Source organism: Erythrolamprus reginae, chromosome 2 (assembly GCF_031021105.1).
Source record: "Erythrolamprus reginae isolate rEryReg1 chromosome 2, rEryReg1.hap1, whole genome shotgun sequence".
NCBI lineage: Eukaryota > Metazoa > Chordata > Lepidosauria > Squamata > Dipsadidae > Erythrolamprus > Erythrolamprus reginae.
The window spans coordinates 262,510,876-262,535,397 of NC_091951.1; the positions used below are offsets into that span (position 1 = coordinate 262,510,876).

General features: G+C 36.9%; 1 protein-coding gene across 2 annotated transcripts in view; it reads right to left on the bottom strand.

Annotated features, from left to right (window-relative positions):
• CNTLN (centlein) overlaps window positions 1-24,522 on the bottom strand; it is a 243,510-nt gene that overhangs the window by 170,536 nt on the left and 48,452 nt on the right. For both annotated transcript variants that reach the window (XM_070742532.1, XM_070742531.1), the window contains exons 4-5: window positions 9,328-9,459; window positions 8,526-8,705 (exon numbers count right to left, since the gene is read on the bottom strand). In XM_070742532.1, coding sequence (XP_070598633.1) covers window positions 8,526-8,705; window positions 9,328-9,459 — 312 coding nt within the window. The remainder of the gene's footprint in view (window positions 1-8,525; window positions 8,706-9,327; window positions 9,460-24,522) is intronic.

Consider the following 24,522-nt stretch of genomic DNA (forward strand, 5'->3'; position numbering starts at 1 on the left):
AGGAATCAGAAAGAAAACACAAAATATAAAAAGAGCAAATAGCTTAATTGTGAAAAGGTTCTGAAATTAGCTCAAGGGTTCTACATGAAGTTGATATTTTATAGTTTTCTACCCCTAGGTTAAAGAGACCGACTCAAGGGAAGAGTTCAGAATCTAGAAAATAATTTACCCCTTTTTCCCTTTTAAGCACATTGAAACTTTGAATCTAGTGTTGCATTCTTGGAAAATATAGCAATATATTTGTGGCAAGAAAGGGGAACTAGGATAGAGTAAAATAGACTTGGTGAGACTAAGAGAGAAAATGTACAGAACACACAGGAGGGTTGGGAAATCAGATTAAAAAAACAGACTTTTTTTCTTACCACTACTACTTCTCACATATATTCAAAATATGATCCAAATGACTCATATACAATCACTTACACAGGGATGTCAAACTCGATTTCATTGAGGGCCGCATCAGGATTGTATTTTGACCTTGGGACAACGGGGAGAGGCTTGCCTCGGGGGAAATGGCCAGGATGGGCATAGACAGCTGGACTGTCACTAAAACAGAGCTCCTTGCTGTCAGAGGGCTGCAATAGGCCATCACAGACAAAAACAGAGCCTAGGAGGGCCACACCTGGCCATCCCGAGCTCCGTTTTCACTGGCAGAGGCACTGTGGGCCAGTCCTTTGCCATTTCCAGGGCGGCTTCATGGGTCAGATCTAAGCATCCCATGGGCCGGATCTGGCCTTGAGTTTGACAGCCCTGACACACAAAAATCTAAAATGAACACAATACTCATGGAAGCTCTAAGAACTGTAGCTCTGTGACTGAAATTTTTATCCAAAATTATAGCATAGATTGAACAATTGTCAATTCCCAGAATATTTGGGAGTTATCCAATATCATTAAACAAATATAGAGAAATGTAAAACCATTATAGGGGAAGGTTTGGTAGGGAAGGTTTGCCTATTTGACGATGACTCTAAAGTGTGCAATAGGGTTGATATTCCTGGAGGCGTCTGTAATATGGTAAATGATTTAGCTTTACTAGATAAATGGTCAAAGCAATGGAAACTGCAGTTTAATGTTTCCAAATGTAAAATAATGCACTTGGGGAAAAGGAATCCTCAATCTGGGTATTGTATTGGCAGTTCTAAGTTAGCAAAAACTTCAGAAGAAAAGGATTTAGGGGTAGTGATTTCAGACAGTCTCAAAATGGGTGAACAGTGCAGTCAAGCGGTAGGAAAAGCAAGTAGGATGCTTGGCTGCATAGCTAGAGGTATAACAAGCAGGAAGAGTGAGATTATGATCCCGCTATATAGAGTGCTGGTGAGACCACATTTGGAATACTGTGTTCAGTTCTGGAGACATCACCTACAAAAAGATATTGACAAAATTGAACGGGTCCAAAGACGGGCTACAAGAATGGTGGAAGGTCTTAAGCATAAAACGTATCAGGAAAGACTTAATGAACTCAATCTGTATAGTCTGGAGGGCAGAAGGAAAAGGGGGGACATGATCGAAACATTTAAATATGTTAAAGGGTTAAATAAGGTCCAGGAGGGAAGTGTTTTTAATAGGAAAGTGAACACAAGAACAAGGGGACACAATCTGAAGTTAGTTAGGGGAAAGATCAAAAGCAACATGAGAAAATATTATTTTACTGAAAGAGTAGTAGATCCTTGGAACAAACTTCCAGCAGACATGGTAGATAAATCCACAGTAACTGAATTTAGACATGCCTGGGATAAACATATATCCATCCTAAGATAAAATACAGAAAATAGTATAAGGGCAGACTAGATGGACCATGAGGTCTTTTTCTGCCATCAGACTTCTATGTTTCTATGAATAGAATAGAATTTTATTGGCCATGTGTGATTGGACACACAAGGAATTTGTCTTGGTGCATATGCTCTCAGCGTACATAAAAGAAAAAGATACATTTGTCAAGAATCATAGAAACATAGAAGACTGACGGCAGAAAAAGACCTCATGGTTCATCTAGTCTGCCCTTATACTATTTCATGTATTCATGTGGTACAACACTTAATGATTGTCATATGGGTCAAATAAGCAATGGAGAAACAATCAATATTAATAAAAATCTTAGGATACAAGCAACAAGTTACAGTCATACAGTCCTAAGTGGGAGGAAAAGGATGATAGGAATGATGAGAAAAAACTAGTAGAATAGAAGTGCAGATTAACTAACTACGCCCGAAAACATAAGCTTCCTAGGGAAGTACACGTGAGATGTGTAAAAAAGGAGATTAGAAATGAAATATTGAAAATTACAAAAGACGAAGCAATAATTCATAATGGGAAGGAAATCAGAGTTCTTAAGCAAATCCCAAAAAAATTAAGGGACAATCGAAGGGGATACCGACCGTTGGCAGATTTGTTAAATCAAAGTAAAATTACCTTCAGATGGTTAATTCCGGAGGGGATGCTTATCACATGGAAGAGGAAAAAAATAAAAGTAAATAACGAACTAATGGCACAAGAATTTTATGATGAATTAATAGCGGAAGAGAGGGTGGAAACAGGAAGTCAAAAAGAGATAGAAGAACCCCAGGTAGAATCAGATAGCAGGAAAGAAGGAACTTCTAAAGATATAGTACAGGAGGAAGAAAGAATATTGACAAGAGCACAGAAAGAAAACAGGACAAACAGAAGACAAATAAGGAATTAAAGGGGGATGGGAACAGAAATTAAATTAATCTCAATTAATGTAAATGGCTTAAACTCATTTATGAAAAGAAATAGTATATTCAATAAATTACAAAAACAAAATTTAGACATTGTTTGTCTACAGGAAGTACACATTCCACAAAAAAATGAAAAGCAATTAGAAAATGAGAAAATTGGGAAAGTATTTACGTCCTTATCACATAACAAAAAAAGAGGGATTGCAGTTTACGTTAAAAAAGAATTAGATCCAAGGAAAATATATGCAGATAAAAAGGGAAGAACTTTAATCATGACAGTTAAAATTGTTAATGTATTTGTATCATTAGTAGTAATTTATGCACCAAATAAAAATTTAAAAAAATTCTTCTATAACTTGCACCAGAAACTGATTGAATTAGAAGTAGAAGACATTTGCATGATAGGTGACTTTAACGGTATTATTGATCCCATTAAGGATTACAAAAGTGCTAATAAAAATCGATATAAAAAAGAAAAGTACTGCCAAAAACGTTTGATCAGATGTGTGAAGAATTAAACCTGAGGGATTGTTGGAGAACAAGGAACCAAAATAAAAAAGAATATACATTCTACTCCAATGCGCACCAAAGTTGGTCTAGGATTGATATGGCGTGGGTTAATAATAAGATAGGAAACTTAATAAAACGAATTCAAATTGATAAAAACGATTGGGCTGATCATAACCCAATAAAAATTATATGGAATGAGGAGGAGAAAAAAAATAGGAGTTGGAGATTAGATCTACAATTATTAAAAGAACAAGAATATATAGATTGGATTGGAAGAGAAATGAAATTATTTTTAAAAGAAAATAACAATCCAGATACCTCCCTCCAGAATTTATGGGATACAGCAAAAGCCTATCAAAGAGGCTTAACAATAGCCTATAAATCAAGAAAAAACAAGGAAAAAAGACAAAATCAAAAAGAGTGGATATTTAAATTAGGAAATTAGAAAAAGAATCCCAAAAAGACCCAGGAAACCCTAATATAAGGCAACAAATTATGCTGATAAAACACAAACTAGAATTAATAGAGATAGAAGAAGTAACTAAGAAACTAAGAGAAGTAAAACAAAATCAATTTGAGCACGCAAATAAACCTGGCAGATGGCTATCGTATAAATTGAGGAAAGAAAGAGAGAAGAAATTAATCCAACAATTAACAGATAAAAAAGAAATAACACATTACCAGTTAAAAAAAAAGAAAGAAATTGCATTAGAATACTATAAAGAATTGTATAGTGAAGAAAATATTAAGGAAGAAGATATATTAAAATATTTAGAGACATGTAAAATCAATTTAATAAGTAAAGAAGATAAAGAAATATTAAACAAAGAAATAACAAAAGAAGAATTGGAAAGAACAATTATGAAACAGAATAATAATAAAACACCAGGCCCAGATGGCTTCCCAATTGAATTCTATAAAGCAACATTCCATGTAACGGGAGAATTATTATTAGAAATTTATAATAAAATGTTAACGAACGGAGAATGCCCGGTATCATGGCCAAGAAGCTAACATAACGCTGATACATAAAGAAGACACAGATCCAAAGTATATTAGGAATTATAGACCAATATCCCTGTTAAATGTAGACTACAAAATCTATATGGCAATAATAGCAGACAGATTTAAAAAAATATTAAACAAAATAATACACTCTGATCAGAATGGTTTCTTACCTAACAGACAAATTAGAAATAATATAAGAATTACATTAAATATGCTAGAATATTATGAAAGCCATAATGATAAGGAGTTTGCAATGCTATTTCTAGATGCTGAGAAAGCCTTCGATAACCTCAATTGGAACTTTTTCAAAAAATTAATAAATACTATGGATTTAGGAGAGAACTTTGAAAATACAATAAATAAAATATACTCCAAACAAAAGGCAAGGATAATTATAAATGGAGATTTAACCAATACATTCGATATTAAAAAAGGAGTGAGACAAGGCTGTCCACTATCTCCCTTAATATATATAATGTCTATAGAAATACTATTAAACCGAATTAGAGGGGAATCATCAATACAGGGCACCCAAATTAAACAACAAATTTATAAAACACAGGCCTTCGCTGATGATCTGGTCTTCTTCTTAGAGAATCCAGTTAGCTCAATGATATATTTAGTAAAAGAATTAGAGAACTATGGGAAAGTGGCCGGCTTAAAAATAAATAGGAACAAAACTAAAATATTAACCAAGAATTGTAATCAAGATTTAAACAAATTATTAATAAAAGAAACAGGTTTTCAAATAGAAAAGAAAATTAAATATCTAGGGATTTGGTTTACGACAAGGTATTCTTCACTGAAAGAACTAAATTATACAAAATTATTAACAAAAACAAAAGAAGATTTAGAAAAATGGTCAAAGTTAAATCTATCCTTAATGGGAAGGATCAATACAATAAAGTCTAATATACTTCCAAGGTGGCTCTATCTCTTCCAAACAGCACCAATACAACTAAACAAATCGTTCTTTGCTAAAATAAATAAAATAATTTCTAAATTTATCTGGTGCAATAAAAAACCTAGAATAAACATGAAAGCCCTACAAGATTTAAGAACAAGAGGAGGATTCGGTTTACCCAACTTAGAAATATACTACCAAGCCACTAAATTACTATGGATTAAAGAATGGGTCAACCTTGAAAATCCTAGAATTCTAACAATAGAAGGCCACGATATAAATGAAGGATGGCACGCACATTTGTGGGAAAAAGAACACTCAAAACATTCTCACTTTAAACAACACCAAATTCGAAATACACTATTGACACACTGGCGGAAAGTCAGGAAAAAACATTACAACGAAATTCCCAGATGGTTATCCACTCTAGAAGCTCAAATTCATCCAAACATAATAAGCCAAGAACAAAAAATAACCTACGAAGCCCTATTAAATACTAAAGGAAGTCTTAAAACTAGAGAAAGACTTAAAGAGGAAGGTATAGTAATAGATTGGCTTCCATATTACCAAATTCAAAGCAGATATAAAAGGGACTTGGTACAATTTGGAATATGTAATAAACAAAATGAAATAGACAAAATATTGACAGGATCTGACAAAAAATTTATAACCAAAATGTATATTTATCTATTAAACTATGAAAACATCGAAGAAATTGTTAAACCTAACATGATATCTTGGATGACCAACTTTGGATATGCAATTCAGCTAGAAGACTGGGAAAAACTATGGTCAGTTAATTATAAGATGACTTTGTCAACACCATATAAAGAAAATCTTTATAAAATGTTCTTCCGATGGCATTATGCGCCAGCACGCCTAGCCAAAATGAATGTAAACATTAGTAACAAATGTTGGAAGTGTAAAAAAGAAGTGGGAACATACTACCACATATGGTGGCAATGTAACGAAGCAAAAAAATTTTGGATTCAAATTAGGGCATGGATGGAAGAAATATTGGGCTATAAAATTGAAATAAAACCGGAAATGTATTTATTAGGCATAATTAGAGGCAAACATAGCAAAGAAAATTACTACTTAATAAATCACTTACTTACTGCTGCAAGATTAGCATATGCACAAGTCTGGAAACAAGATAAGATTCCAAACAAAGAAACGGTAATTAAAAAAATATTAGACTGCGCCAAATTTAGCAAATTAACATACGAAATTCAAAATCAACAAAATAAGGACTATTACAAAGTGTGGGGAAAAATTTACAATTGGGTGGAAATCAAGAAAAAGGTATAGTAAATAGAATTGTTAAAAAATAAATCTTGTAAATATATTAAGTGTAAATGTTTAATGTTGTATTGTTTGATGTCTAAATGTTTGTAAGTCATATAAATAAAATAAAAATATATAAAAAAAGAGAAGTGCAGATTTAGTAAAAAGTCTGACAGTGTTGAGGGAATTATTTGTTTAGTAGAGTGATGGCGTTCGGGAAAAAACTGTTCTTGTGTCTAGTTGTCTTGGTGTGCAGTGCTCTGTAGCGACGTTTTGAGGGTATATAATGATGTTATTGAGAATAGTTAACAGTTGAGACAAACATTCTGTTAATCATTACTATACAATAATTTAGGAATCAAGATATATATGAGAGAGAGGGCGAAAGAGACTACAGAGTAGGCATCGGTATCTTGACGCAAAATAATATACCGGTATTCATGGAATCTGATTCTTTTTCTCTACTTTTTGCTCTGGAATTTGTTTAAAACCACAGGCAGTACCTGGATAAAGAACTTCTAACTCTGCTTTTAACCTGAATTTGTATTTAAGTCAGAACTCATACTAAAAGACTGCCTATGACTAAAAATGGCAAATGGCATGTTCCTTCCTCAAGCGCACAAAGCACTGAAAATGTGCTTTCAGGAACTGCTGAAAACTGCTAAAAACAGGCTAAATAGTTCAAACTTGTAGCTTCAATGGTTCCTCGAAGCTTTGCACAGTTTCAGCACTTCATCAAGCTCCAGAAAGGACAAGGCCACCTACCATTTAATAGACAGATAGTTTGTATCTAAGAGTTATCTTTAAGGTGGATGTTCTTAACCTAGAGGCTGCCTGTACATGACATCTATTTCATGCTGCCAGTTTTCAACAATGTTTGAAGGTGCCTCTGCTGCCACAGCAGTTGCCTGAGGCCTCAGGAAGCCCTGGAGTTGCAGACTGTTACAAGCCCGCATGCCACCATACCTCTAGATATTTTCTGTTTCCCAATGAAATGGAAGAGGCAGCATGTGGAACATACATACATACAGACCGATTAATTACAAGCCAAGTCAGTCTCCTGGAACCTATGAAGTCTGTAATAAAATTTAGGGATAATTATAGCACGCTTTCTTCATAAGCAGAATATTATTCAATTCAATTAACACTGTGTGCACCTAAGAAAAAGCTTCAGTTCAATCCTTCCAAGTACAAAATACACAACATATGCTGGCTACCACTGGAAACAGAACATTTGACAAGATAGAAACATAGAAGACTGACGGCAGAAAAAGACCTCATGGTCCATCTAGTCTGCCCTTATACTATTTCCTGTATTTTATCTTACAATGGATATATGTTTATCCCAGGCATGTTTAAATTCAGTTACTGTGGATTTACCAACCACGTCTGCTGGAAGTTTGTTCCAAGGATCTACTACTCTTTCAGTAAAATAATATTTTCTCATGTTGCCTTTGATCTTTCCCCCAACTAACTTCAGATTGTGTCTCCTTGTTCTTGTGTTCACTTTCCTATTAAAAAGACTTCCCTCCTGAACCTTATTTAACCCTTTAACATATTTAAATGGTTTGATCATGTCCCCCCTTTTCCTTCTGTCCTCCAGAGTTCATTAAGTCTTTCCTGATACGTTTTATGCTTCAGACCTTCCACCATTCTTGTAGCCCGTCTTTGGATCCGTTCAATTTTGTCAATATCTTTTTGTAGGTGAGGTCTCCAGAACTAAACACAGTACTCCAAAGATGGATCTTTGGGTCAGCTTGAGAAATAGCCTTTCTATATTCTTATGCAGAAGACTGTGCTGCCAATCACATTGAGTAGGAAAATCCTGGAGTGACAGGAAGATTTCCAACCTTCTTTTTTTAAAAAATGCATCCTTATATTTGAATGAAATATCCTTTATTATTTAATGATTACACTTTAGGATGGCTATTTGAAGTCAGTTTCTTGCTTTGAAACATCAATTTTTAAAAAGCTTGGGGTTTTAAGCGAAGGAATGTAAATTAATGTCGGTCCCCACTGGTTGTTATGAATATATAACTTGTTATTTAAAGAAAATAACATGTAGCATAAAGCCCGCGAATAGAAGATTCTATCCGGGAGCCTATTCTTTTTCATACCTTTATTTTTCCATCAATGCCAGACTTTTCTATTCTCCATTGTGAGTCCTGCTTCTTCAGTTTCTCTAGGTCATTTAGCAGGTCAGCATAGCGTGTACTTAAATCCTCATTTTCCTTTTCCAGTTTTTTTATAACCAGTCTGCTTTGCTCATCCTTTCTCTGTGCACACTCCTTGGTGTCCTGTACAACAGTACCACCAGGGCCAATAAACAAAAAAAGAGAGAGAAAATATTTTTAAAAAAACTGGGAACTAATCAGCCAATATAAACTGTGCAGATTTTACCCTCACAGCAGCTTCTTTTATATTTGATGGCCAAGGTCACCTGTGTACTTTTATTGGCCTCTTTCATGCAGGTGGAAGGGTCATATTTTTTAGCTGGATGACAGCTTTGATGAGTACACATTTGCAAAGAGCCCATTAATTGATCAAACTGCCTTTGATGCTGTCCCCAGCTATTTTTGAGACCCACACAGACATATCCTCCCAGACCTCGGCTTTATCAATTAATAATGCCAGTCCCATCAGAATCTAATTACACGAAGCCACATCTTCACACTCCTCCTTTCTTTGCTCCATTTCCATCATTAACTATTTATTGGAAAGTTATAAAGTGTGGATTCTTCACTTTAAGGGATCTTTTCTCTAGTTGGGCCTCTGTGAGCAAACTGAAAGGTACAATCTAAGGCCTAAGGCTATATTTCCTCTGAGCTTGTCACTTTCCATGCCACAGAGACAGGCCAGCAACTTAAACAGCAACTTCAAAGTTAAGGATATCTTCCTACCATGTGCAAGTCAATGTACCTTAAGTTCTTGCGTTACATCTTGAGATTTCTGTAAGGTGCAAAGCTCATTTTTTAAGGCAACGTTTTCTTCATCTACAGCGATTTTCCTCTGCACCAGGTTGTTTATCTCCTCTTGTTGCCCTCTTATTCTCTAAGAAAGACAATTTAACAGTACTTAAATAAAACAGACAAGAAATTTAATGTTTAATGTTTAAAGTTCAAGCTATTTATTTAAAAAATCAATCATTCCCATTGGTTAGATCACCCAACTACAGACAATTCTAGGCAGCAAATAATAACAAAAAATATGAAAATAATGAGCCAAAAAAAGAACAATGGATCACCTGGAGGGGAAAACCTACAACCAGGCTGACCATGTACCAACCCAAATGGACTCCCATCACCCTACTACAAGGCCTGGGGAGAGACCCTGGTCTTTAGAGTTTATTTGAAGGAAAGCGTGATAGGGATTATTTGATTGACTGGGAATGCTTGCTTCCAGGGTTTCCATCAAAAGAAGGGACCCGGAGCATGCCAAATATCTTGGAACATATAAAATGGCAGTCAGTCCTTCAGATAAACTTGAATCATGAAAAACAGCTATTTCATCTTACACCTGTATTTTATTTTTATTTATTTATTTTGTCCAATACACAATGAGGCTCTTAGTGGGTATATATCCATATACACATAGTAAAATGCATGATGAAGGTTATAGAGGAGATACTCATAGTAAAATATATCTAAGAAATAATAGAAAATAAGATATAGTAATAGAACATATCAATGAAAGAATAGAAGAAGAGATATAGGAATAGAAGAAAGGTATAGGAGATATAGGAGAGCAATAGGACAGGGGACGGAAGGCACTCTAGTGCACTTGTACTCGCCCCTTACTGACCTCTTAGGAATCTGGATAGGTCAACCATAGATAATCTAAGGGTAAAGTGTTGGGGGTTTGGGGATGACACTATGGAGTCCGGTAATGAGTTCCATGCTTCGACAATTTGGTTACTGAAGTCATATTTTTTACAGTCAAGTTTGGAGCGGTTAATATTAAGTTTAAATCTGTTGTGTGCTCTTGTGTTGTTGTGGTTGAAGCTGAAGTAGTCGCCGACAGGCAGGACGTTGCAGCATATGATCTTGTGGGCAATTCTTAGATCTTGTTTAAGGTGTCTTAATTCTAAACTTTCTAGGCCCAGGATAGAAAGTCTAGTCTCGTAGGGTATTCTATTTTGAGTGGAGGAGTGAAGGGCTCTTCTGGTGAAGTATCTTTGGACATTTTCAAGGGTGTTAATGTCTGAGATGCAATATGGGTTCCAAACAGAGCTGTATTCGAGGATGGGTCTTGCAGTTTTAGATTCAGCGTGTAAATCTATTTTGATGCTTAATAAATATCAATTTTAATATTATTTGATTACTGTATTCTCACTGGGCATATTAAAGTATAAGATAATTGAAAGTGCTGGCAATATAAGACATGTCAAATTTGCATAAATAAGAAACCCTGTAGTTTTACTTTACTATTAATTAACTATTATTATGAGGTGCTTCAGAGCCAGGTATTATAAGATAACTAGCCAGATCCAAGTGATATTCAAGTGGTATTTCTAAGTGATATTCAGACCCTTGAGCAGTCTGCCCAAATCACTGGAAACCAATGAACAAGTGGTATGAGTTAACTACTTGTGAATCCAAATCTCATTTTAAAAAAGGATGAAACGTGATAGCCATTAACAAATGGAGAATCGGAGAGATTGAACTAAATACAGTGTTTCCTCGATTTCCGTGGGGGATGCGTTCCGAGACCGCCCGCGAAAGTCGAATTTCCGCGAAGTAGAGATGCGGAAGTAAATACACCATTTTTTGGCTATGGACAGTATCACAAGCCATCCCTTAACACTTTAAACCCCTAAATTACCATTTCCCATTCCCTTAACAACCATTTACTCACCATTATTACTGGTACTCAGCATTAAATAAGACACTTAGTGATCCTGATATTTATAAACATAATTATTTATTAACAATAATTACTTTTTTTGTTATTTATTTGCAAAAAATTATTAGTTTGGCAATGACATATGATGTCATTGGGTGGGAAAAACCGTGGTATAGGGGGGGGAAACCACGAAGTATTTTTTTAATTAATATTTTTTGAAAAACCGTGGTATAGGCTATTCGCGAAGTTCGAACCCGCGAAAATCGAGGGAGCACTGTACTACAGAAACGTTTAAAATGATATATCCTTTCAGTTTCATCTAGTGATTTAGGCAACGGCTTAGAAATCAGGAAACTAAGTTTTAGTTCTGTCTTAGACATGAAAGCCATCTGGGCGACTCTGGGCCAGTCACTCTGGTCTGGTGCTGGGCTTGGGTGACAAGCTTATTAGTTAATTCCTATTGCAGCACATGGATCCATACTTGATTGATTTCCCCATCCTTTCTCAAAAACAAGAGCCTGCTCTTGCAAGAAATGCTAGGAAGAAAGTAAATTTAAGGTGCTTTATCTCTTATCAAGACAATTTAATAACATTGTAAGTCAGTCCATCCCTCCATTAGCATGTTTTTATTTGGTCATGGGTAAGGGCTTAAACAGAGACAAAAAGAGAGGCTTCAGCAGAATCCATAGAATGGAGACACAGATCACTTCCGGTTGATAGAAAAACAAGCACTGCCTAAATAGCTGTAGCAGTCAAATGAGGATGACATAAAGCTTTCCAGCCCCTAAGCCTGGCAGGAGAGCAGAGCAGAGCTGTTCTTTCAGGTTCTCACCAAACAAGGAAGCATATTTCTTGATTAGTCACAGTTGACTACAGACTAATTTAGCAAGCAACCCTGACCCATGTTCCTTTGCTGGGGGGGGGGGGGACAACGACAATAATAGTGGCAAATATCTGTAGCTCAAGTTTAGGATGAGGGTGGAAATTCATTTTCCAAGCTTGTGAGTTGGTTTCCAAACATTTCACTATCAAGCTGGGAAACATCTTCAGTGGAATTTAGGAGGTCAGTGTTCTTCTTTTATAAGGATTTCATGTGGTCAGTAGGTCTTGTGATGGTGAAAGTCAGGTGAGGTTCACATCAGGTCAGGGTCTTGTGATGGGTCAAGTGTGGATTGCAAGTGTGAGTCTTGTGATGTAGAGGTTATGTCAGGTGAGGGACATTGGGCCAGGGTGGCGCAGCAGGTAGAGTGCTGTAGTGCAGGCCACTGAAGCTGACTATAGATCTGAAGGTCAGTGGTTCAAATCTCATCACCGGCTCAAGGTTGACTCAGCCTTCCATCCTTCCGAGGTGGGTAAAATGAGGACCCGGATTGTGGGGACAATATGCTGGCTCTGTTAAAAAGTGCTATTGCTAACATGTTGTAAGCAGCCCTGAGTCTAAGGAGAAGGGCGGTATAAAAATCGAATAAATAAATAAATAAATACATTGGGAGGTGAAGTGCTGGTTCCTAGAAGCCTACGAATAGCAATAGCTCACAAGCCCACAGACGCATTCCACCAGGAATTATCCAGAACCAAAGACAAGATACAGAAAGATGAAAGAAACAATGTAATTTACAAGATCAACTAATAATTGCAACCAATTCTATGTGGGACAAACATCACATCAGTTAAAAAACAGGATCCATGAACACCAGCTGACAGGCAAACACCACAATTCCATATCCCTAATCTCTACCACGCTGATACAAAACAGCATTAATTCGATGGGAGCAGTACAAAAATCATTCGCCATGCTCGTGAGCTCATAGAAATCTGGCACTCCACAAGCAATTTCATTAACAGACACACTGACTTACAATCAGCCCACGGACCTCTCAGAAGTCAAATCAACTGTATAGGCAACCATGCAAGCCCTCCCCAACTAGCACTTTACCTCCCAATTACCCTCACCCAATGTAATCTCAACATCTCACTGGTGACTCAAGCTGTTACATCACAAGATTCACCATAAGAACCTGACTTGATATGACTTCACCATCACAAGACCTACGGACAACACAAAGCCCTTATAAACAGAAGAACACTGACATCCTCTAAAATCTGCTAAAGATGTTATCTAGGCTGATAACGAACTGTTTGGAACCCACCAGGTCAGAGAACAAACTTCCACTGTCAAAACCAGCTTTAAAACTTATGGTTCTTGCATGACATTTGTGTGTAACCCACCAGTAAAATGATTTGACTCATGGAACCTTGGACCGATTCTGGCCTATTCTTCTGCACATTCATGTTAAAAAGGTAACTATTTAGGTAAGTTCTTTTCTAGGCCATACAGCAATCATCATACCATAGGCTCTCATTTGAGTTATACAGATTATTTCCATGAGAATAATTTAATGGAATTAGGTTTAATTGAGTGGTGTAACAGATAACAAGTTAAAATTCACTGGTTTCTAATAATATTGGAGGAAACGCATAGAGGCAGTAACCTAGATAAACTGAATTGAAATTTGTATAAACTTTTATCAATGGCTTTAATAGTTTTTATGTTTTATAAGCACCTGTAATCATACAGATTTTTGGCAGTTGATAATACCTAAGAGCAAAAAACACAAAGATGGCAATCAACATTAAAACATATACAGTAAACATAAAAAGAAAAACCCAGAATAAAAAATAAGAACTAAAAACAGTAAAGATGCATTGTTAAACAAAAACAATATCACTGAAAAGAACTGAAGCCAAGCCATACTTATTGTAAACATTTTTAAATGCTGCATTTCTTACAACTGTACATGATATTATTAATAATATCTAATAACCAGATCCTTTCATTTCAGGAAATAGTCCCACGTTACTATAGCATTTTATTGAGACTCCGTGTTTCAGAAAATAATAAAATTGCTAAATTTTATTTTTCAAGATATGAAAACTGTATAAATGAATTAGATAAAAATTAAAAACAGAAATATTAATCTTAAGAAAAGCTGAAAGCATGAGTTAACACTGCTCTCAATTGTGCACATTAACACAAGTTTTAATATAGATTTGCACAGCAGGACAAATATTTTCTAGTTTAGAAATAATGAGGCAGCTACTATTATTTTAACCCCTTTGGAATATAATTGGCTGATATGGGTTTGAAAGATTGCAAGGTCTAGGACAAAAAGATTAGCTTTAGTCTCTTCAGATCAAAATTGGAAGCTAATTAAATAGCAATGTTGTAAAAGGGAAGGTCTACCAAATTGTTATTCATCTTAATTTTCCTCCCTTGAGAAAAACAAGTATTTTTTTCTTTCCCGTTATTTGGACATTAACATTAAGGCCACCAAATACACAAAAGGAATAGAGCATATGGCATAATGATGTATCAATTGGAGTTGGACACCATAAAATTAAATAAATTATATCCAGCTTATTTCATGAAGGTATTTTTAACCATAATTTGCTGAACAAGTCATAATAATTTCATTTACACATATCACCAAGCCACAAAAAGCAGTACCGGTACTTTTTTTTACCAAAGTCCTAGTCAGTGATTGGCATTAGGAAATAATTGTCTTCAACCAGGGGTGGATTCCACTTTTTGTCGCTGTCCGTTCGTTGAATGTCCACTTCTCTATGTGCGCATACGTAGTTCAAAGGAAATAGAACTTCCGTATTGCAAACTAGGCAAAGAGTACAGAAAACAGCTTTGGAGCAGCAATTCAATTTGCTGCTCCTGATCAGCTGGGCTTTGGAAGCACAGATAAAGGTCAGTATAAATAACCCAGAGATGGACGGACGGACCCACTTTCATGGACACAGAGAACCAGTTTTCTCTCGGCTTGGGAGTCAGCCGAGCAAGTTTGCAGTCAACCCAACTGCAAACTTGCACTACTATTCTGAGCAGAAGAGATGATGAAATGATAAGGTAACAGTAAAATATTCTATCAGCATACAAAACATGCTCTTTCAGGTATAATCTTGCAGCTGTGCAAGCATTCTAAAGAACAGGGGCAAAAGTTCCAAAAGTTATCTTATTTCAGCCATTTTACATGTGCCTTACATTTTAATTTGTATTTATTATTACTGTATCTACTTTATAAACCGTTCGTTAGGTTCTAAGCCACTTTGCAGAAGCTTTCATTTGGAAAAATAAGTTCATTAACAAATATAAATAGGTCCTACAACATCGATTTTACCAGCAGTAATATCCTGTATAATGAAAACACTTGTTCCACCTTCCAAAGCACAAATGCATCAATTAAGTGTATCTTAATATACTGCATTTGCATGTCTTAAAATGAGGATATGATAGGAAAATAGAAACTCCCTTCAAATGAAGGCAATATAAAAATGCAATGAAAAGGGATATTTCTGGTGATTGTGGTTGAACATGAAGGGAAATTTCCTAGTGGTAAGATGGAACGGAATATGACAGGAGGTGATAGATGATCTTCAAGATCAAGTCTTATTTCCTATTAATACTACTGTATACTGGTTTGTTGGGAAAAAGACAAATGTGTATCTCTATGCAACCAAAAAGTGCACAAAGATAATCTACAACAATTATCTATTTCCACCTAAACTGGGGCTCCTCTGAATATATAATATGAAAATTCCATTAGTTCCCTTCAAACAAAAGCAATTTTAACATGTATGGAGAAGTTATTTTATTCTCAAATCATAAAATATACCTACTTAAAGTTAAAACTTAAAAGATTAAATGGAACACACTTCATTAAATGCAATGGTAGTTTGAAAATATAAATATTGTTTTAATATTGGATTTGTATATGTACTGCTTGTTGTGAGCTGCTCTGAGTCCTCGGAGAGGGGTGGCGTACAAATCTATTAAATAATAATAATAATAATAATAATAATAATAATAATAGTTTGTTGTTGTTGTTGTTGTTGTTGTTGTTATTATTATTATTATTATTATTATTATTATTATATACTATTGATACAATTATTAATAGTTTACCACAAAATGCTATAAATTGGAACATGTGATAAATCATGGATAATTTTAATATATTCAGTTCATATTTTGCTATCGGACCACAAATACCTTTTTAGAGTAAGGTGACCAGACATCCCGCCTTCAGCAGGACAGTCCCGCTTTTGAAAGATTTTTCCCTCATCCCACAGTGGTTCAAAAATGTCCCAATTTTGGAGCTGGTTCTCCCCCCCCCCCCCCACCCATCCAGTCCCGAAGCCTGGCAAAGTTTGCAAAACGTTTGGAGAAAACGCATGCACAGCCCTTCGAGGCGCTGAGCGTCAACCCTTCGGCTTCGGAGGCGGCCTTTCCTGCAGCTGCAGCGCCCCCGCCGTGGCAGCAGGTGAGCTTTCGGGCCCAGCAGCGGCAGGTGAGCTTTGCAGCTCTCGGGCAGCAGAAAGGACTCAGGCCTGAGGTGGGCCTGCAGAGGCAGCAAGGCTGGGCAGCTCTGGCGGGGCGCGGGGCAGCAGGGTGGGCAGCAAAGGTGGCGCCACCAAGCGGGGGTCAAATTAGGAGCCAGAGAACACCGGCAGCAGCGGCACCAGGCAGTAGCTGCGGGGGTGGCCGGCTGCAAGGGGGAGCTCCAGGGCGGAGGCATTGATGGCGGCGGCTGGATGCTGTACATGCTGGCACTGCGCTGGGCATGGGCACGGGGCTGGCACCTCCGGCCCAGCCAGAGGGCTAGTGCCAGCCCTGCACCCATGTCCAGCACAGCGCCCGCGTGTACGGCATCCAGCAACACGTCCAGCCGTCGCTGTCGGTGCCTCCAACCTTGAGTTCCCACTCGCAGCCAACCACCCCGCAGCTATTGCCTGGTGCCATTGCTGCCAGCGTGGTTTACAAAAGAGAAATAGCAAGAGAGACAGAGGGCAAGAGAGCGAGCGAGAAAGAGAGAGAGAGAGCAGGGGAGAGAGAAAGAGAGAGAAAAAGAGAGAGAAAGAGAAAGAGAGAGTGGGAGAGAAAGGGAGGAAGGAAAAGAGATAAAAAAGGAGAGGAAGGAAAAGAGAGAGAGAAAGAGACCGAGAGGGAGGGAAGGAGGGGGAGAGAAAGAAAGAGACAAGGAGGAAGTAAGAGAAAGAGAGAGAGAAAAGAGAGAGGAAGGGATGAAGAGAGTAAGAAAAAGGGAGGCAGAGAGAGAAAAAAGAGAAATTTGTTTGCGAATTTTTTTAGTTCACCCCCCCCCCCCCCCCACACCCCACTCAATGGTGTCCCTCTTTCCCAATCTTAAAATCTGGTCACTTTATTTTAGAGTGAGATTACATCAACCATGATCCTTAAAATTTATGCTAAAAATTACAAAAATGTATTACAGGGATAACAAAAAGAACAAGTAAAAGAGCTTCAACTATACATCCAACTTGACATCTGTTCAAAACAGTGGAGATATTTCAACTAAAGTCAAACACTATCAAAAGTTAAGATCACTGAAAAGCACTGTATATGCTATAAAAGTGTAGATGTTCTCAGATGGAAGGCTCATAGTTCTATCATCAAAAGGCTTTTTGCAGCTATACTTGATTTTTATTCCCCCATCCTTAAAAAGATTTTCTTTGCAAAGAAAAATGACAGAAGTGGTGAAAAAAGGTGCACAGGTTACAAGTGGGGGAAAACGTCATCTAACCTCTTCATAGCATTCTATGAAAAAAGGCAGAGTGACTGCACAGTAAAAATCTCTCCTGGAAGCATTTTATAAAAGTCTCTCCCTTAACAATTGCCACATAGAGATGTCTACAGTGAGAGCTTTTCAGCTCTCTCTCTCTCTCAGCTTTTCAAGTTGCGTCACTCTGGAATCCAACACATAATTAAACAAGGTTTCCCAGTTGCTGAATGAGTGGCTCATACTGTATAGGCTTTCATGCAGTCTCTCAAGATTTTTCTGCTAAGAATATGAAATATCTGAAAAAAGGTTTTCTTCAGAGAAATATCATTCTAAATCATGCTACTTTATGTTGTGGTTAGCTATGGCCCAGCTCCTGCCCCAAGGAATGTGCAGGTGGATGTGGGGGAGACAGCCACATGCCGCAGGCCTGTTTTGCTCCCGATGGAATCTGCCGACGAAGCCTCCTCTGACCAATGAAGCGTGAGTGACAGGGAAGAGGGGAGTTTGGCAGACAGCCCAGGAGGAGATCAATCATCTGTATCATCCCTGGATTCTGAACAAGAATTAATGACACATCCACGCATGCTTAGAGTGATGCATAGGAGACAACAACTGAAGGATTATTACAAGAGAAAATGAGGCCACCTGTGTTTGGGTTGCTGTAATTAGTGCTACAGATAAAAGTGCAGCCTGGTGTTTTAGCCTCATGGCAGTTTATCTGATTCATTGTTTCATCAAGATCGTGGTTTTTGTGCTGTTCAAGATTGTGTGTGGACTCTCTGGACTCTCGATTTCCCAATTATTGGGTGAGCAATTGGATTGCATTTAACCTGTGCCTTGTGTGTACCAGAAAATCCCTTTGACATTTAAAAAGGGAGCTGTTTCTGTTTTTCTGTTTATAAAAACTTTTGGTTTTCCTTTTATCGTGTTGTGTGTCTTCCTGGACTAATTACCCTGTAATTACGGGCAGAAACACGCCGGCAGAACACTTTATAGAGATTTTGCCACTAATTTTTTCTGCATTTTCCAGAATATTTGATGTAAACAATCTGATTTAGAATTGCTTCAATAAGTAAGCTGGTTGACATGTATGAATCCTGAAATTATTAAACTGTTAATAATGAGGTGGGTGATAAATTTTTTTTGTATTTAAATTCCACCTTTTCATTCAGAGCTCAATGTAATTTATGCAGACATTTTCCACATTTTATCCGCAATCAGCAGAGCATCCATAAAAGAAGGCCGGATGGACATTATTTTCCCTTTGGTATACTGGATATATAAGTGGTGTGACTTCAGTTGCCTAGTCATTCTGATGCTTTTGTCCCCACCGCATAGATTGTTCTTGCCTCTTAGGTGTTCTGTCTGGGTGCCCCCAGACTTCAACACCAACTGGAAAAAACAGCCAGACACGCTGGTAAAAGCAAAGGCACTTTATAGTTTGAAAAATAAACACAGAGAAAAACCTGTTCTTCCCAACAGGCAGGCTATGAGGCTTCACAGCAGAGTCCTGACGGCCAGACAATACAGCAGACTTCTTGCTGGCACACACACCACTGTAGAGACTAAGACCCACGCCTTTCCCCCCAAGGTTTCAGTCTTCAAGGCCACAAGCCAGAACCAGAGACTCCAAAGATCACAGCCAGGTCCCAGGACTCCCAAAGATAATACTCCACAATACAGGAAGGGTGGGTCTGCCTTTTCAGCCTTTCTGGGGAGAACTACACCCAAACCCAACTGTTGCCTATTTAGGGCTGGAAATACCTGGCTAATTGTCCCCTTCGTTGTGCTGCTCTTCTCTGCCTGAGATCGATGATGGCTTGTGCATTTTCATCTAAGGACTCCAGGCTGCTTGCTGGGGAGAGCTCCACCCCGGGGGACTCAGGCTGTTCTCCCTCTCCCTCGGCCTGATATTCCTCCTCCCCGTCTGCCTGGGCCTCCTCCTCCTCCTCCTGTTCCTCCTCCTCCCCCTCTGAGCATGGAGCCGGCAGAGGGTCAGCCGTTCCCTGAGGAGCCTCAGATGGAATCACAACATTAGGTAGGTAGGAATGGCCAAAAGTAATCCACTGGATTCTGTGATCAAGCTGATGTTTGAACATGGACTGTCATTATAGTCAACTTTCTAATAAAAATGACAATGAAAATGCAACCTTATACAAATTAAAGCTAATGTTGAAAAATTAGAGTTTTTTAAATACAGGTCGCAAAAATAAACATGAGAAGCACCTGGCAGAACATTATAGATTCACATCTGATTTGGGGATTTTTTTTGTCTTCTATGAAATATCTTTTGCTACATAAGCAAACTTGCAGCTGTATACCCCTAAAGCAATCATGTTACAATATGTCCAGAAATCCAAAATGATTGGGAACCCATTATTTATTCATAACTAGGGAATTTTCTGAATAAGAAAATAAAAGATTAATTTTCTTTACTTTCTCCAAATGTCAAATAAAGGTGATAAGCAAGGAATGAATATTATAGAATATACAAAATTATTCTACGTACAGTATGCTATATATTTGATGCTGCTTAGTTTAGTACTATGTTCTTTTTCTATAGTTTTAATATTTCTTACTTACTGCAGTTATATAGCATCTAAATAGGTCAAACTATTATACAATATGAAAACATTCCAAAATACATATTTGGTAATATTTATCTTTTGAACTTGACATACTAGTTATTTGTGTTCCTTTCACATTTTCATTTTAAAAGATTAAAGTTCAGCATATGTATTGATTTAAAAAAAAATAAGAAAAATGTCTGATTCCAGTGAAACAAGATTTTTAAAGCCCAAGCTGAAGTACAGGTAGCCCTCAATCCCCCTTTCATACGACAGCCTTGCATACGACAGCAATAAACGTTAATAAACAAAACATTTTCCAACCAATCTTTGTAGTGTCTTTCTCTTTCTGTCACATGGTAACATTCAGCCACCATATCACCAGAAGCAATTCCATTTGCCAAGTAAAGCTACCTTTAATTGCATTGTAGAGCTCTTGTCTGTGAGGTCAATTCAAAATACTAGAAGCAAATATTATTAGAATACATAAATTGAGTGTATTCTACTTATGTACTTTGCCTGTACCTTCCAGAAATTTGGATCCAATGTGGTACTAAAGACTTTGCACTGTTTCTACTCCTTACTGAATGACAGCCAGACCATATAGTCCCTGCACTGAATGAAAATTATTTCAAGGATAATCCAGCAATCCAAAGAAACAAAAGATATTCTATGTTTTGATTGTAATATTTAATTTAATTGGATGCAACATGTAAAATAGAAAAAAAAAATCTATAAAATATTATTGTATTTCAACTAGTTACTCAGTAGCTGATTACCAAGCAGCTATTTGTATGAATTAATCTGTGGCTACCACTTACTGTTTGTTTATTTGTTTGTTTGTTTGTTTGTTTGTTTGTTTGTTTGTTTCGATTTATAAGCCACCCATCCCCTGACGAACTCAGAGCAGCATACAGGATAAAACAAAATATAAAATTTAAAACCCCAACATTAAAAACATTTATCCATCTGTCATTCATTACTACTGGCCGGAGCAGGGTATTGTCGCTCAATGGCCTCAGGCCTGCCGTAAAAGCTTTGTTTTTAAAGACTTTCAGAAGGCCAGGAGGGTGGGAGCGGTGCAAATCTCTGGGCGGATTTGATTACAGAGGACCGGAGCTGCCACAGAGAAGGCCCTTCCCCACGGTCCCGCCAGTCGGCATTGCTTGGATGATGGGACCCGGAGAAGGCCAACCCTGTAGGATCTGATTGGTTGCTGGGACATGTACCGTCATCATAGATGTCTTGTTATAGCAACTAGTTAATACATATAGCAGGGCAGGTGTATCCAATCACAACCATCATCATATTTCCTATGAATTATAACAAGACATCCCAAAGAAGCAGTTGTCAATGCCTTTTATGAGTTCATTGAGAACAGCTATTCTTTTTATTTCTATATAAAACTATGCCTTTTAAGGTTCCTTGACAGAAATATAACAATTGTAATCATTGGATACACACTGACAAAGTTGTTTATGTTACTCTGCTTTATGAAATGGCAAAGACATTTTTTCAGAATATATGTGGACAGTAATGCAATTCTTATAGCTTTGGTAGAAATTCATCTCATATCTTCTCGGATATTAGTCAGGAAACCATGGATTGTCACTTTTCACCATTTATCCATTAAACCATCTGCATTGACAAGCTGACAATCTTATTAATAAACAAAGTTCCCTATTCAAACTATCGCAAATTTTTTGCTTTTCAAAACAGTATGGGATGCACCAGCTCATCCTAATCTATGACATCTTGCCATTTCCTAAAAGGTAAAATTGTCTTCAGATACTAACAACTCACCTCTACACTTGCATTATCTTCTCAATATGTTGCATATCTCATTGGACTCTGGTATAGCAATCGTACAAAGTGACAAAGGCTAAAATTATGTATAGTCACCAGTTATATAGTTAAGAAATTGTCATTTATGTATAAGATTTACACTACTTTCATAAACATGCTTTTTAATTTTCAAATACATTAAAATCAAGGTAAGAGATACTTTTAATACTTTTTTGAGTAGATCCTCTGCTGCATCCAAGTGGCTATGTTTAGCATTAACAGGGTTTTTTTTATTAAAAAAAAAGATGAATATTGACAATGAAAAGTGGTCACATAAAATCTTCTAAGATAATGTTTAATTTCTTCATTGCAGTAATTTAAATTAAAATGTCTATGTGCATACACTACTTGGTAATTGTTTATGAATAATCTAAAGCTGCTATCATAAAGCTCTTGGGCCTTTATGTAAATCAAGTAAGAGAAATACTGTTCCAAACATGTATTCCCATCCTGACAATGATCTTCTAGGAATAACTGACTGAGAACAAGAAAATAAAGGGGGGGAACCCCTCAAACTCCCAATAGTGAGGCATAAATCAGCTCTCCACCAATCAGTCCAACATTTACATGTTGGACTGAATCCCAAATTCCATTCCACTCAAATGAAGTTAGGTAGGCAATTGCTGTCAATTCCTACTTTCATTTCCAGCTTGTACAGTAACACTAATGTAACACTGTTCCTAATGCCCCACCAGCCTACAGTTGCAGATCCAAGTTGTTACATATATGTTTAAAGTTATTAAAAAGCATATATGAAAATATAATTCCTGATTGCCTGAAATTTGAATCAACTGTATCAGATTAATATGCTGGTCAGGGTCAGGAAAGTTATACTGTACTGACATGACTCTGCTGGTTGTGCAATGATAAAAATATTGTGCAATATAATAGCTGAAATAATATTTATAATAAAAAGTTATAGAGCACTGGTAAGACTACATTTGGAATACTGTGTTCAGTTCTGGAGACCTCACCTACAAAAAGATATTGATAAAATTGAACAGGTCCAAAGATGGGCTACAAAAATGGTGGAAGGTCTTAAAGCATAAAACTTAGGGAAGAAGGGAAAGGAAAGGAGGGCATGATAGAATCATTTAAATATGTTAAATTATAAGATAGAGCGAACTAGTTCATAGTATGATAAAGTTAGAAGTGTTATTTTTTCCTGCATTATTAATATTTTATTTCTTCGAATAAGTATACAATATTCTATAGATAAAGAAATTTAATTAACATGGTTAATATAAAAAATATAGAGTTAAATTTAATAAAAATGTAATGTACACGTGTGATATTTCTGTATTGATCTGACAACAGTTAGGGTTTTATATTTTTGTATTAGTTAGACTTCTACGACAAGCGGAGCAATGGTAGCTCCTTAAATGTTTAATGTTGTTTGTCTTTGTTTGTCTTTTTGAAAAATAATAAAAATACATTTAAAAAAATAAATAAATATGTTAAAGGGTTACATAAGTGTTTTTAATGGAAAAGTGAACACAAGAACAAGGGGCACAATCTGAGGTTAGTTGGGGGAAAGATCAGAAACAACGTGAGAAAATATTATTTTATTGAAAGAGTAGTAGATGCTTAGAACAAACTTCCAGCAGACGTAGTTGGTAAATCCAGAGTAACCGAATTTAAACATGCCTGGGATAAACATATTATTATTATTGTTATTATTATTATTTATTTATTATTTATTTATTAGACTTGTATGCTGCCAAGGACCCAGAGCGGCTCACAACATGCAATACAACAATATGTATACAAATCTAATAGTTAAAAACAGCAAACTGAAATCCCATTATATAAAAAACAGTCAGTCTACTCAATCAGATCCACACATAACATTTAACGTTCAGAGAAGAAGGGGGCATGATCTAGCTGCCCCATGCCTGGTGACATAGATAGGTCTTAAGTGTCTTGCAAAAAGCGAGGTGTGTGGGGGCAGTAAGAATCTCCGGAGGGAGCTGATTCCAGAGGACCGGAGACAACACTGTCTGGTCGATGGGACCTGGAGAAGGCCAACTCTGTTGGACCTTATCGGCTGCTGGGATTTGTGCGGCAGAAGGCGGTCCCGTAAGTAATCTGGTCCGATGCCATGTAGGGCTTTATAAGTCATCCCCAACACTTTGAATTGTGTCTGGAAACCAATCAGCAGCCAATGTAGGCCGCAGAGTGTTGGGAAAACATGGGTGCACCTGGGAAGATCCATGACAGCTTGCGCGGCCGTGTTCTGCACAATTTGTAGTTTCCGAACACTCTTCAAAGGT